The sequence below is a fragment of the Thamnophis sirtalis genome, unplaced genomic scaffold (assembly GCF_051295495.1).
Source record: "Thamnophis sirtalis isolate CommonGarterSnake01/CBP01778 unplaced genomic scaffold, rThaSir2_p1.2 scaffold_3, whole genome shotgun sequence".
In the NCBI taxonomy this organism is placed as follows: Eukaryota; Metazoa; Chordata; class Lepidosauria; order Squamata; family Natricidae; genus Thamnophis; species Thamnophis sirtalis.
This window is the reverse complement of record NW_028261383.1, coordinates 106,950,748-106,963,638: the sequence shown is the minus strand read 5'-3', so window position 1 is coordinate 106,963,638 and position 12,891 is coordinate 106,950,748. Positions and strand designations below refer to the sequence as shown.

General features: G+C 38.8%; 1 protein-coding gene across 1 annotated transcript in view; it reads left to right on the top strand.

Moving 5' to 3' along the window:
- TENM2 (teneurin transmembrane protein 2) overlaps window positions 1-12,891 on the top strand; it is a 928,661-nt gene that overhangs the window by 769,637 nt on the left and 146,133 nt on the right. Inside the window, exons 13-14 of the mRNA XM_087709674.1 lie at window positions 10,895-11,095; window positions 11,931-12,116. Of these exons, the coding sequence (XP_087565800.1) occupies window positions 10,895-11,095; window positions 11,931-12,116 (387 nt within the window). The remainder of the gene's footprint in view (window positions 1-10,894; window positions 11,096-11,930; window positions 12,117-12,891) is intronic.

The window sequence follows — 12,891 nt, the reverse complement described above, 5'->3', positions numbered from 1 at the left end:
GGTGTGGTCAGCCTGGGTTGCTGCCAGGCCAAATTACCACTACCGGTTCGTCTGAGCCAGGCCGAACCGGGAGCAACCCACCTCTGTCACGTGCTTTCCAAGGTGCACCTCAGGAGCATGAGATGGCTTTGCACTGCACTTCCTACAGTGTCATCCAGGCCCCCTCCTTTCCGGATCTGCCTTGCAAAAGGGTATCGCAACTGGGAAAGTTCAAAGTTGGCAGGAAACAGATTGCCTGCATGGAGCACCAACTTGTCTCCCGACCAAAGTGGCCCCTATTTATATATTTGCATAAAACATGCTTTTGAAGTGTTAGGTCGACAGAAGCTGAGGTGAATGAGCAGGGGTGGGATTGAAATTTTTTAGCAACCAGTTCTCTGCCCGGTTGCTGGGTGGCATAGCCATGGGGGCATGGCCTAGTCAGCTTCCTGCACCATGGGCTGGGGGGCATTTTCGCCCTCCAGACGCTTTCCTCAAGCCTACAGGAGCACGAAAAAGGCCTTCCTTGGGCTCCGGAGGCCCTCCAGAGGCCGGAAACAGACACGTTACCAGACTTCTGGTAGGCCCGTTTTTGCCCTCCCAGAGCCTGTGTGCGGGCCCTGCACTTACCTGGCATGATGAACAGGCCACATGGAAACTCTTTGGAGGGTTGGGGCAGAGTGGGCAGGGTCAGCCGGTCCTTGTAACTATGGTAGGTAGGTAGGTAGGTAGGTAGGTAGGTAGGTAGGTAGGTAGGTAGGTAGGTAGGTAGGTAGGTAGGTAGAGGGATAGAGAGAGAGAAATAGAAAGAAAGAGAGAGAGAAATACAGTAGGTAGGTAGGGAGAGAGAGTGAGAGTAGTTAGGTAGGGAGGTAGATAGAGGGATAGAGAGAGAAATATGATAGGTGGGTAGGAAGAGAGAGTGTAGGTAGGTAGGTAGATGTTTCCAGGTGTATTTCTCCCTGTGCTGGAGAAGGACAAACCTTAAGACTTTGTTTCTGCTGGCACAACACTTGATCAATGTACTTCTCATCAGTTAAAGAGCTTTCCAAAAGGAAAATAAAAGTTTTTCACTCTGCAAACCTCCAAAAAATGGCCCGTTTTTCACGAAAACGGGCCTGGTTTTTTTCAAATAAAAGGCATGAATAGCCTTGGAGGGGCTTTTAGAATGCTCCAGGGGGACAAAAAAGAGTAAAAAATGGGCCTGTTTTTTGTCAAAAGAAATTGCATGCATAGCCTTATGAAGGCTTACAGAGTGCTGCTGGTGGCTGGGGGGCAAAAATGGCCTGTTGTTTGCTAATTTCTGCTCCCCAGCCCTCAGGAGCTCTCTGAAAGCCTCCATAAGGGTATGTACAGCCATTTTGGTGAAGGGGGCGGGGCTTTGGGAGGCAAAAAAATGCTGTATTTGATGTATAAGATGCACCCAGATTTTCAGCCTCTTTTTAGAGGAAAAAAGGTGCCTCTTATAATCCAAAAAATACGGTAACAACCCAAAATATTTAGAACAACTGGAAAGCAAATAAAAACAAATCTTATCTTCAATAGCTTGTTTTTATCTGAACGGTTTGGGGCATGTAACCAACTGCTGAGAAAGGAAGATATTAAGAAATCCTTTGCTTCATTATTACCTAAACCAAAGTTATTACCATATTTTTCAGAGTATAAGACACACCAAGATTTTTAAGAGATAAATTTAAAAAAAGTTTTTGCACTCTGCAGATCTCCCAAACCCTCTAAATGCCTCATTTTTGTGAAAAATGGAGCATGCAGAGAGTTTGAGAGGCCTGCAAATTGCTCCTGAGGGCTGGGGGGAGGAGCAGAAAACGGCCCATTTTTCATGAAAATGGGCCCATTTTTTGCAAAAAAAGAGGGGCCTTGCAGAGGCTTGCAGAGTGCCCCTGGGGGCTGGGGGAGCAAAAACAAGCAATAAATGGCCCATTTCTCACTCATTTTTGCCCTCCCCAGCCCCCAGGAGCATTTGCAGGCCTCCCAAACCCTCTGTACATCCATTTTTGTGAGGGGGGTTTTGGGAGGCCAAAAATGCTGTATTCAGTGTATAAAATGCACCCAGATTTTCACCCTCTTTTTTTGGGGGGGAAGTGTGTCTTGTACTCTGAAAAATACGATATATCTCAGTTGTAAAAATCTGGAAAACCAGGTGAACAAAGGAAGGAGGGTTTTTTGCATACCAATTATAACAATCTGAAATAGATTGAAAAAATATGCTTGATTATGTTTGAAAATGTGATTCTTATTTTTTTTCTCTTACTGATAATGGAACATAGAACACAGAATCAAAGGGCTGGAAAGGACCTTGGAGGTCTTCTAGTCCAAGACTGGAGATTTTATGGAGTCTTGGTCAAATGGCTGCCCAGTCTATTTTCAAAAACCTCCCGTGACAAAGCACCCACAATTCCAGAAAGCAATCAATTCCACTGATTAATTGGTCTTACAGTCGAAAAAACTTTCTTTACTTCTAGTTTGGATCATTTAATGAGCTTTAATGAGCTTCCACCCCGAAACATTCACTTCAAAGGCCTAGACATACATAGCTCTGAACTAGTCATCAATATGATTGAGCCTCTAGACTCTTTATCATCTTTGTTGTCCCTCTCTACACACTTTGTAAGATCTCAGCATCCTTTTTGTATCACAGTGACCAGAACTACACACTATCTTCCATCCAAAATGCACTCGTGACAATTAACAATAATGGGATAAATCTAAAATGTTTAAGAAACATCTTAAAAACCCATGTTTTTTTAATAGTCATTGAATAAAATAAAATGCATGCATAAGAAATAATATAATGGCACTTTTTAGATTAAAATCAAATTCAGCCAGAAATCAGTTCAAGCTGCAATTCTCTCACTGTTTGAATAAATATTCCTTGCTTGCCAGCATAGAGCTAGGACAGTGAGTTTAACCTGACCTCCCTGAATACAGAAACTCAGAATCTCATCATAATCCCTGTGTTCTTGCTGTGTATGTCCTTTTCTGACACAGCCAGACTTTGTTTCCCTGATAATTGGTACAGTTGTTTCAGTATTTTGCACATCTATTGAGTCTAACTGCTTTGATATACCAGTTATGGTTTTGGGTGACTATTCAGAAGTGGCTCTTCCAAGGGACCTTTAACAGGAAGATTTGAATCTTTGCTTCCTTCAAGGAGAGGTTGTGCATATGCTTTTATTAGTATGGCAGTCATATTGGGTTGTTGTTTATTATATCAGATTGTACCTTTCTTTTTAACCTTTTTACTGTATCTGGAGTTTTTTTAACCATTCAGAGTCACATTTGACTGGAATGGCATATAGGTCTTAGTGAATAAGACCTATATACACACACACATACTCATACCATTTCTTCTAGTCTCTAAGCCACGCGGCATTGTTCCGTATGTGTTAACATAGAAGTGCTGGGATTTTAACTATCTCTCCTGCAGATTTCAAGAGTTCAAAGAGTATTTAATCTCTGCCTGCGGCTTTCCTATTTGATAACTGGTTTATTGCCAATTGAACCTTACTTTTCTAGTGGAATTTCTTCCTGAATACATCTTCTATTTACACATTTTTCTGTCATATTATAATCCTGTTTGGAAAAGGTTTCAATATACTCTCCCCCCCCCCCAAAAAAAATTGACCTACTTATTTATTTAGTTAGTGTCATCATTCATCTCACACCTTTTGACTCTACTGGCCAACAAACATAAAAATAATTAAAATAGTTCAAACACAATTCAAAGAAAATATTAAGTACAAATAGCAGCCAAGAGACATTATGATCTGTCAGGGTCAACATAGCCAGGAAAAGGGACTCATACTTGCAGGCATATTAGCAGGTCTTCAATTCTTTTGAAAGACCAATAGGCCAACATCTCAGAGAGGAGAATGTTCCAGAAGGCAGGTACTACAGAAGGAAATTTAAATCAATACATTTATAATTTTTATTCTAAAAAATATTTTACATTTGAAATAGAATCTGTGGCATAGTCACATTTTAGCGTATGTTTTCTTGTTTGTTATAATGTGTCTGCTTTCTTTTCCTTGTTAATTAACTATTTGTGGAAACTTGTTCATAGTCACCCACTGATAATTAGCTCCTTTTTTCATGTTGTATTTAGTATCACTTGCAATTTTGTTACAGAGGTTCCCAGTGTCTTCCTCCTGAACATGTGCAGGAGATAACATATGCTACTATAACATGACATTTGTAAAAGACAGAAAATTGTCACTTATTCGGGTATAGCAGAACAAATATTCAGTGTGTTTTTGAGTTTCAGTGGCAATCAATTCCTGAAGATGACTCTTGCCCTGATCATCAGAGTTCAGAATAAGAAGGGCCAAGTCTATCTATAAAATAAATAAAAACTTAGAAAGACAGGTCTCTGACAGGCATCCATATTCTTTGATAACACTAGGAATCTCTTTTTTGCAATCTTAGTCCATAAGAGAACAAGAAGAATGAGAAGGTCAAGCTTTCTGTTTGTGGCACTGATCTCATTTGGAAAGCTTCGGTGACATTAGGATTAAAATTTTATTCCTGCTTGGCTGAGAGTAATCTTCTGATATCTAAGAAATGTTGGTTCTGTGAAGGAAAATATCAAATCTTTAGAAATATTATAGCAGAATGGCATGTTTTTCAAGTTGTAATAAGGGGTTAGCACAAATAGAGGGCTGGAATTGTATTCACAGGTATAATCTAAATTAGAGGAAGATAAAAGTTATAGATCATAACTCTTTCTAAGAGAATCTGTCCCTCCCTCCCTTTCTCTCTCCCTCTCCTTCCAAAACACAAATCCACACATACAAAAAAAATTCCCCATTCCTGTGCTTCTGGTCAGAAGAGGAATTAAATAGATAATATTTTAATAAATTTAAATCAGCATAATCTATTGAAGTATACTTCTGGGTTCTAAGGGGATTAACTGAAGAAATTGAAATCCATTAGCAACCATTTTTTATGGTTTTTGGAAGTCAGATGAAGGGAAGTAGGAAACAAAGGGAAGGTTCAAATATACAACATGTTTTTTATGATATTGGAAGAAAATAAGATAATTATTAGAAACCAACAAGTAGAGATGATTAAACTTGTTGTGCTAAATAAATTTATCATAAACTACTTGAACTCATTGCAACAAAATGCACTTAACCTAATGTATTTCCTCCTTCAATCCAAGTCTAATGTCAATTAAAAAATTATGGCCTCCACTTTTCTTCTTTCAACTAAATAGTAATATATAATTAAGTGGCATATATAGTAATCAGTATTTAGATCCCTCTTCAGAAATGTTTGGTTTAGAATTTAATAGTGTATTACTTCAAATAATGTAGAATATAATATATAAATATTGATATTGACATTGATTGGTTGTATGTTACATAATTTAAAGTAGTGATTAGATTCACAGTGATTCAGAGCACCACACAGACAGACACACACACTCACACACTCACTCCTTATACGGGACTACATCTATTCTAGTCAAAGACCTGGCAGAATAACGTGTCTTCAAGGCCTTTTGAAATGATAAAAATGTGGGAATTACATGGTTCTCAAGGAGAACCATAGACCATATAGCAGGCATTACAACAGATAAAGCCGACTTCTAGGGTTCCAAAAGATCAAAGGAACATAGAATATGCCAACTAGGGGTTGGCTGCTGGGCATTTGCACAGATTTGGGCAATCTTCTAGCTAGGATTCTACCCAGTTCGGCAAACACCAGAGCTGGGTAAAGTAGTTTTTGCCATCCCGGAGGGTTGAGGAAAGCCTCTGGAACCTGGGGAGAGTGAAAAATCCCCCTCCTCGCTGTGGTGCAGGAGGCAGACTAGGCATGCCCACCATGGTCATGCCCACCCAGCAACGGAGCAGTGAACCCATTCCTGCAATTTTTAAAGCCCATCCCTGATGCCAGTCTTGTGGGTTAAAGCAGCTGGCCAAATTCTAAGGAAGCTAGACCCTACACCACATTAGGCATAATTAGCACATTGATTCACACTAAAAAGAAAATGAACCACCAGTGCAGCTTAAAAAGCAGAAGTATTACATGAGCATACCAAGCTTCTGGTAATCTTCAACGATGGCCCTCATGTAAGAGTGCTGGAAGTAGTCAAACCAGGAAATTATCTGTGCTAATCTGGATTGGATTATAACTAATTATTTCCATTTTACTACCAAAGTTATATCTATCCTGCAAATTACCACATAATTTGATGAGAAGTAATTGTAGATTTATTCATGCCAATATCCAAGAAAAATATATAAAAACTTACTTAAAAGGTATGTAAAAATGGCAGGTTCATCTTCTACTGTAATTTTACAGTAGAAAGATCTCTTGGAAGTACAGTTGTGTGGGCACTTGTACTGTTTCACTTTTATAGTACATCCTGAAATGGCCATTTGACTCTCCTTAAAGATAGCAATAGACTCCTTCATCTGTGAAGCATATCTGAGATACCAAATTATTTTTATTCCTAGCTTCTAATGTAATTTTTTTTATTACATAATAAGGGTAGAATTCAAGGGGGGGATAACAAAGAGATAGAAAGAATAGAATTGGGACAAAAATAATTTTAACAAGCATGCAGCAAAAATAATTTGTTAGCAAGGAGAAGGTATCCAAGGAAGTTATTCCTTCTTGGAAATAAGGGAAAGAGAGCAGTCAAATAATGGCCATAGCTTGAAAAGCAACAAAATGAGACATTATTAAAATAGAAATTCTAGGTTATTCTAAAAAAAATAATTTGAGTTACAATTAATTTGGTCTTCTGGCCAAAGCCTCAATGCCTTTTCTCCTTGCTTTTTCCTCACATCTTATTTTGTCTAGATTAGAGATCTCCAAACCTGGCAACTTTAAGATTTGTGGACTTTCAGAATTCCTCAGCCAGAATATTGAATTTGAAATCCACAAGTTTTAGAGTTGCCAAGTTTAGAGATCTCTAATCTGGCCTAGAGGAAAATGGTGCTACGGAAACAAGAGGATATTGTGTTAAATTTATTTCTTCTCATTTAAGAGCAGAATGGGAATGAGCCAACCAGTAATGATAGATAATACTTCTGTTTCTGGATTGGAATGTAATAGTTTATTCTTAACCAACAGAGCCATTAATTTATATATGCAAAAACTATAAATAGTCAATAAAATTGAATCTGTGTTGGTTCTAATGTGTTGAATGTGTTCTAATGTGTTGAAACATAGGTAGTCCTTGACTTATCAACAGTTCATTTAGTGGCAGTTCAAAGTTACAGTGGCATTGAAAAATGTGGCTTATGGCCATTTTTGATAATAAATCACTTCTTGGTAATAAATCACTTCTAGGCTTCGCAAAAATTCTATCCGAGTCTCGCCCCTCCTACACAGCTTGGCGCCATTTTTATAGAACTTTCAGCAAGTAATTAGCAGAAGGAATTCTTTGCAAATGGAGCTAAGGATTTATACATACAATTAGATGTTCACAGATATTGGTTCAGCTCGGCTTGAAGTCCACAGTAAATCATTTGTGCTGAGGATGAGCGAAAACCTTCGTTCTGCAACAAAAGGCAGAATGAGCCCTGGCGCAGAGCTGCTCTGCTACTGCCAGTGCCTTCCCCCTTCCTCCCAGAGTTTAGGCTGAGAGGGTTAGTTAGAGGGCTTCCGATGCATAGCTTCTCACCTCTCTCTTCTAGGCCCGAAGAGAGGGTAAATAAACTGCTAAACAGCTTGATGAATTGCTGTTTAAACAGTTTAACGATGCCAAGATTCCAGAGCTGTTAAGAATAACAACTCCCTGTCAGGCTCCACCCACCGGAAGCCCGCTTATGGCCATTTTTCACACTTAGCGACCATTGCAATATTCCTATGGTCACATGATCAAAATCCAGATGCTTCATAACTGTTTCATCCTTATGACCATTGCTGTGTCCCAAGATCATGTGATCACCTTTTTGTGACCTTCTGACAAGCAAAGTCAAAGGGGAATACGGATTCACTTAACAACTGTGTTACTATCTTAATGCAATGATTCACTTAACAACTGTAGCAAAAAAGGTCCTAAAATGGGGCAAACACACTTAACAAATGTTTTACTTTGCAGCATAAATGTAAGGCTCAATTATGGTCGTAACTCGAGAACTATCTGTAGTTGTTCTAAATCACATAATACAGATGTTAGTTTGCTTCTTTTTCTGTTTGTTATGATCAGCCAGAGAAGTGAATAGTTTTTCCAATGAAACGTCATCAATTTTTCATCCAGTTATTTGACACTAGAACTGAATGTTCCAAGCTGCCAAAACCGAATTTTTAATTCAGAATACAGAGAATAGTCAGAGTGTGGTAAATATCCTATTTTTAAAGGAATATTTAATCTGTTTAAAGCATTTATACATTAAGTTCAGCAAAAGACAGCAAACTATATTCCTTTGTCATTCAAGATGCTGGGAAGGCATTTTAAACCTCAAGTGTGTCTACAGTTTTCTTTTCATCATCTGCTTCATGGAACCATTAAAGCATTGTTTTATTCTGAGTGCTTTGTGATTTAATGTGCCTATACATCCAGTTCAAAGCATTCAGTACAGATCCTGTGAAGAGGGAATCATGGCTGCACTTCACCAGTCTCACTGCAGGGAGACCTTCAGACCATGGTGCGTTTAATACGAACTTCTTAAGGGATTTTTGTGCTTTATTCAGCTGAATGCTATCAAAGCCTTTTTCAGACATTCCAGGATAGGCTCAGAGCCTTGCTTGTTCATTTTAAATACAAGTAGTCCTCGGCTTACAACAGTTCATTTAGTGACTGTTCAAAGTTACAGCGTCACTGAAAAAAAGTTACTTACGATCATTTTTCACGACCGTTGCAGCATCCCCATGGTCATGTGATCAAAATTCTGGTTGCATATGACGGTTGCAGTGTCCAAGAGTCATGTGATCTCCTTTTGCGACCTTCTGACAAGCAAAGTCAATGGGGAAACTGGATTCACTTAACAATCATGTTGCTAACTTAACAACTGCAATGATTCACTTAATGACTGTGGCAAAAAAAGGTTGTAAAATTAACTTAACAAGCCTCAGAAACTTTAGGTTCAAACTTTGTGGTCATACGTCGTGGACTACCCGTACTTGAAAATTTATCCTCTTGTCTTTCAATTTACAAGGCATTTTGCAGATTTATTCATTAAACTAGGCTCTCAAGATGCAGTGAACTAAATCCTATAATTTCCAATTGGACGTTCAGGCTGAGAATTATGAAAACCGAAATCCAACATGATAGAAAGTCACTGTATTGATGGAACTAATGAAGCTAAAGCTGCTATGTGGGGAAAAATATGCTTATGCAACATTATTAAATGGACAATTAAATAAGTACCATTCAGTATCAGGGAGGGGCAGTGGTAGAAAGGTAATGTGTTTACCTTCACTCACAAACTTCCTTAGTCTTTAATTCTTATTTAAAAATCTAACTAATTTTGCAGCTATTTTCTGATGCTACCATTGTTTTCCAGTTGCAGCAAGTGTCTCTAAGTCAGTGGTGGGTTTCAAAAATTTTTGCAACCTATTCTGTGGGTGTGGCCTCCTTTATGGGAGTGGCTTGCCAGCCATGTGACCTGGTGGGAGTGGCTTGCCAGCCATGTGTTTTCTTTCTCTCTTTCTCTCTCTCTCTTTCTCTCTCTCTCTCCCTCTCTCTCTCTCTCTTTCTTTCTTTCCTTCCTTTTGTCTCTCTGTCCCTTTTTTCTTTTTTTCTTTCATCTCTCACTCTTTTTCTTTCTTTCTTCTTTATTTATTTATTTATTTCTTCCTTTCTCTCTCTCTCGGTGTCAGTCTGTTTGTGTGTGTGTGTGTGTGCGTGGCAGTGGTGGGTTTCAAAATTTTCTGGAACCTTTTCTGTAGGTGTGGCCTACTTTCCGGGTCCACTGGTGGAAACTCTTCTAACCGGTTCGGTAGATTTGATGAACTGGTTTCTACCGAATAGGTGCGAACTGGTAGGAACCCACCTCTGTTCTAAGTATAGTACTGAACAAAGCTAAATAAAAGGGATGAGGAGTGGCTGCTTGGCACTGTTTTATGCCAGTTCTGTTGAAGGAAGGCTTGACAGATGGTAGCAAAGGATACTGTACAGTGGAAAGCATGAGAAAAAGGAATATAAGCAACTGCATTGTTTGTCAATTAGCTTCAGGGATAAAGAGCAGGCAGTGGTGATCCTGCTTAGAGAACTGTTCTTACTATATGCAGTTTTAGATGTAATTGACATATTGAATTGTGTTAGTATACACATTTTGTGCTCCTCTTTGGCCTTTATAGCCCAAGTTAAAGGGAGTCATAAATCACTCTGAGGTTTTTTTAAAGTAGTACTCTGCTTGAATGTACGTTAGAAGGAAGTTTACATAGGCAAGATTCATGTTTAGTGAAAAAAAAATCAGGTTTTGGACTTCAATTGACTAAGGGAAGACAGTGAGAAGACAAACTTCCTTGCTTCCTTTCATTAAACTTCTGCAGCCTCAATACATAAAATACAAAGAATGCCATAGTAGCTAAGTAACCTTATTCTGTGTATGTTTGTGTCATTGCAAAGTTTACAGGATTATTTACAAATTGTTTAAGAATCCCAGTGTTTGGTATCTGCTTTGAATTTGTATTCTTCTTCTTTGGCCTCAAAACAGTCTTACTATTTTTTTTAATCATGCTTTCCTCTATTTCCCCCCTCCTTTTTTTTAACACCACCTGGTTCTTGAAATTTCTTCATAGCAAGTGGGATGACCTTTTTATGTTTTCAGATTCCTAGAAAATCCTAACAAACAACTGAGCAAGCTTGCTGCAGTCCATTTCAGCAGCAAGGAACCTGCTGAGCACAGATCCATCAACTGATGTCAATTCAGACTGTGTATTCAGTGCCCTGACCTTTTTCACTGACTTTGTTTTGTTTTGTTTTGCTTCGTTTCAGTTGATTGCTTGGATCCATCCTGTTCCAACCATGGTGTCTGTGTAAATGGAGAATGTCTCTGTAGCCCAGGCTGGGGAGGTTTAAATTGTGAACTTCCACGTGCCCAATGTCCAGACCAGTGCAGTGGGCATGGCACATACCTCACTGACACAGGCCTCTGTAACTGCGATCCCAACTGGATGGGTCCTGACTGCTCCGTTGGTAAGGAAAAAAACCAAAACCATTTAGTTTTAGAATATTTATTCTTGATATCCAATAGACTGCATGGTCTCTGGGTACTTACTTGAGATAATTCACATTGGTCAAATTCAACTGTTGCATTAAGAGTTGGAATTCTAATGTAAATTTGGATACCCCAAATCCTGCATACAGCTTACAATGTAGGAACGATAAGAGTTTGGTCTTTTATTGCAGTGATTTTGAGCATTTAATGTTCAAACTATCCTTTATCCTGTTTTCAAACTATCCTTTATCCTTGGCAACTTTGCCTGAATTCTGAAATGCTGTGTAACTGACATTTTACCCATGATTAATCGAATCAATATAAAAGAGATTTATCTTTCAATGTTTTGATTTTCACCCCTTGTATTTTTTGTAATCCTGTTTTATGATAGTGTCAAAGATGTGTGTTTCTGAAACTTTAAGTTCACGATCACATGTACCATAATGGTAGATGTTATTGTGCTCACCTTTGGAAATACTTAAGGCAATGAAGTACACGTATATACTATATCAGAAATTTTAATTTGTGGTCTCTTATTTGTTGATGTTCTCAACAAAATACCAACTGTTTGGATGCGATATAATAACAGATTTAATATCTCATTTGTAGAAGTTTTTATCATGTGTTGCTTGCTTATAGCAATAAAAGTACACAACCACCCAGAGTTGTTTGGGAGTCAGACAATAAGCAAATTAAATTAAGAAAAATAATCATCACTCCTGTGTTCAAAATGCTATTGGTTTTCATAACTATACTGGGTAATAAGCAATGCTGGATAATTTCCATCTCCCTCTTTCTCTTATTCTTTTTCAGAAGTATGTGCTGTAGACTGTGGCACTCATGGTGTATGCATTGGCGGAGCATGTCGCTGTGAAGAGGGCTGGACAGGGATAGCCTGTGACCAACGTGTTTGTCATCCCCGCTGCACAGAACATGGGACTTGTAAAGATGGAAAATGTGAATGCCGAGAGGGCTGGAATGGGGAGCACTGCACCATTGGTAGGCAAACGACAGCCACCGAAACAGGCACATATTGCTTTCTTTTCATAACTTGTAGAAACATAGTTACAGTTGTGTATGGCAACCGGCTGTCCCTTTATGGACTCATCTGCTTCCAATCATTAATTCTGAATGCTAAAGCAGAGACTATATTTTTTTTATAGTTGGTAGCAGGTTAAAACTTGCAACAATACAAATTATCCTTCTTCATACCCGATTCGGTGTAGCAGGGATATCCTACCGATGAGATTGTTCCACCCAATTTAACTAAGAGGTTATTTTAACCGTTGGCCCCTCTTTCCCTTAGCTGGCCCATTTTCTGAACTACTTCTTTATTAAATATTTCATTCTGAGTGAATCACCTCAATAGCCATCAAGAGCAGGGGTCAAGTTGAGAGGGAACTGCCCTCCTGTTGTTACAGAAATAGCTCCCTAGTATTTCCATGTGTTGTGCTGTGACAGTGGTCATGATGTTTGCCTATAGACTGACACAGCATGGGACGGCTGAAGCAATGCTACAGCACGATGGTCTACCGTTTTCTAACAGCGGGCCGCTCAGCACAGCTTTGGCATCATGCAGAGTGTCAGGCCTAAAAACAACTGCATTGCTTTTGTTATATGTCAACCTAGAAAGTAATAATAAATACAGATTGTTTTAGATCTGTTGGATTATTTTGAATTTTAAACACAAATTACTAAAGGTCTCGCTTCAATGTGCAGACTGTTCCTAGAGAACCCAAATAACTGCTGATAATAGTTTCAGTCTATTGTGTAG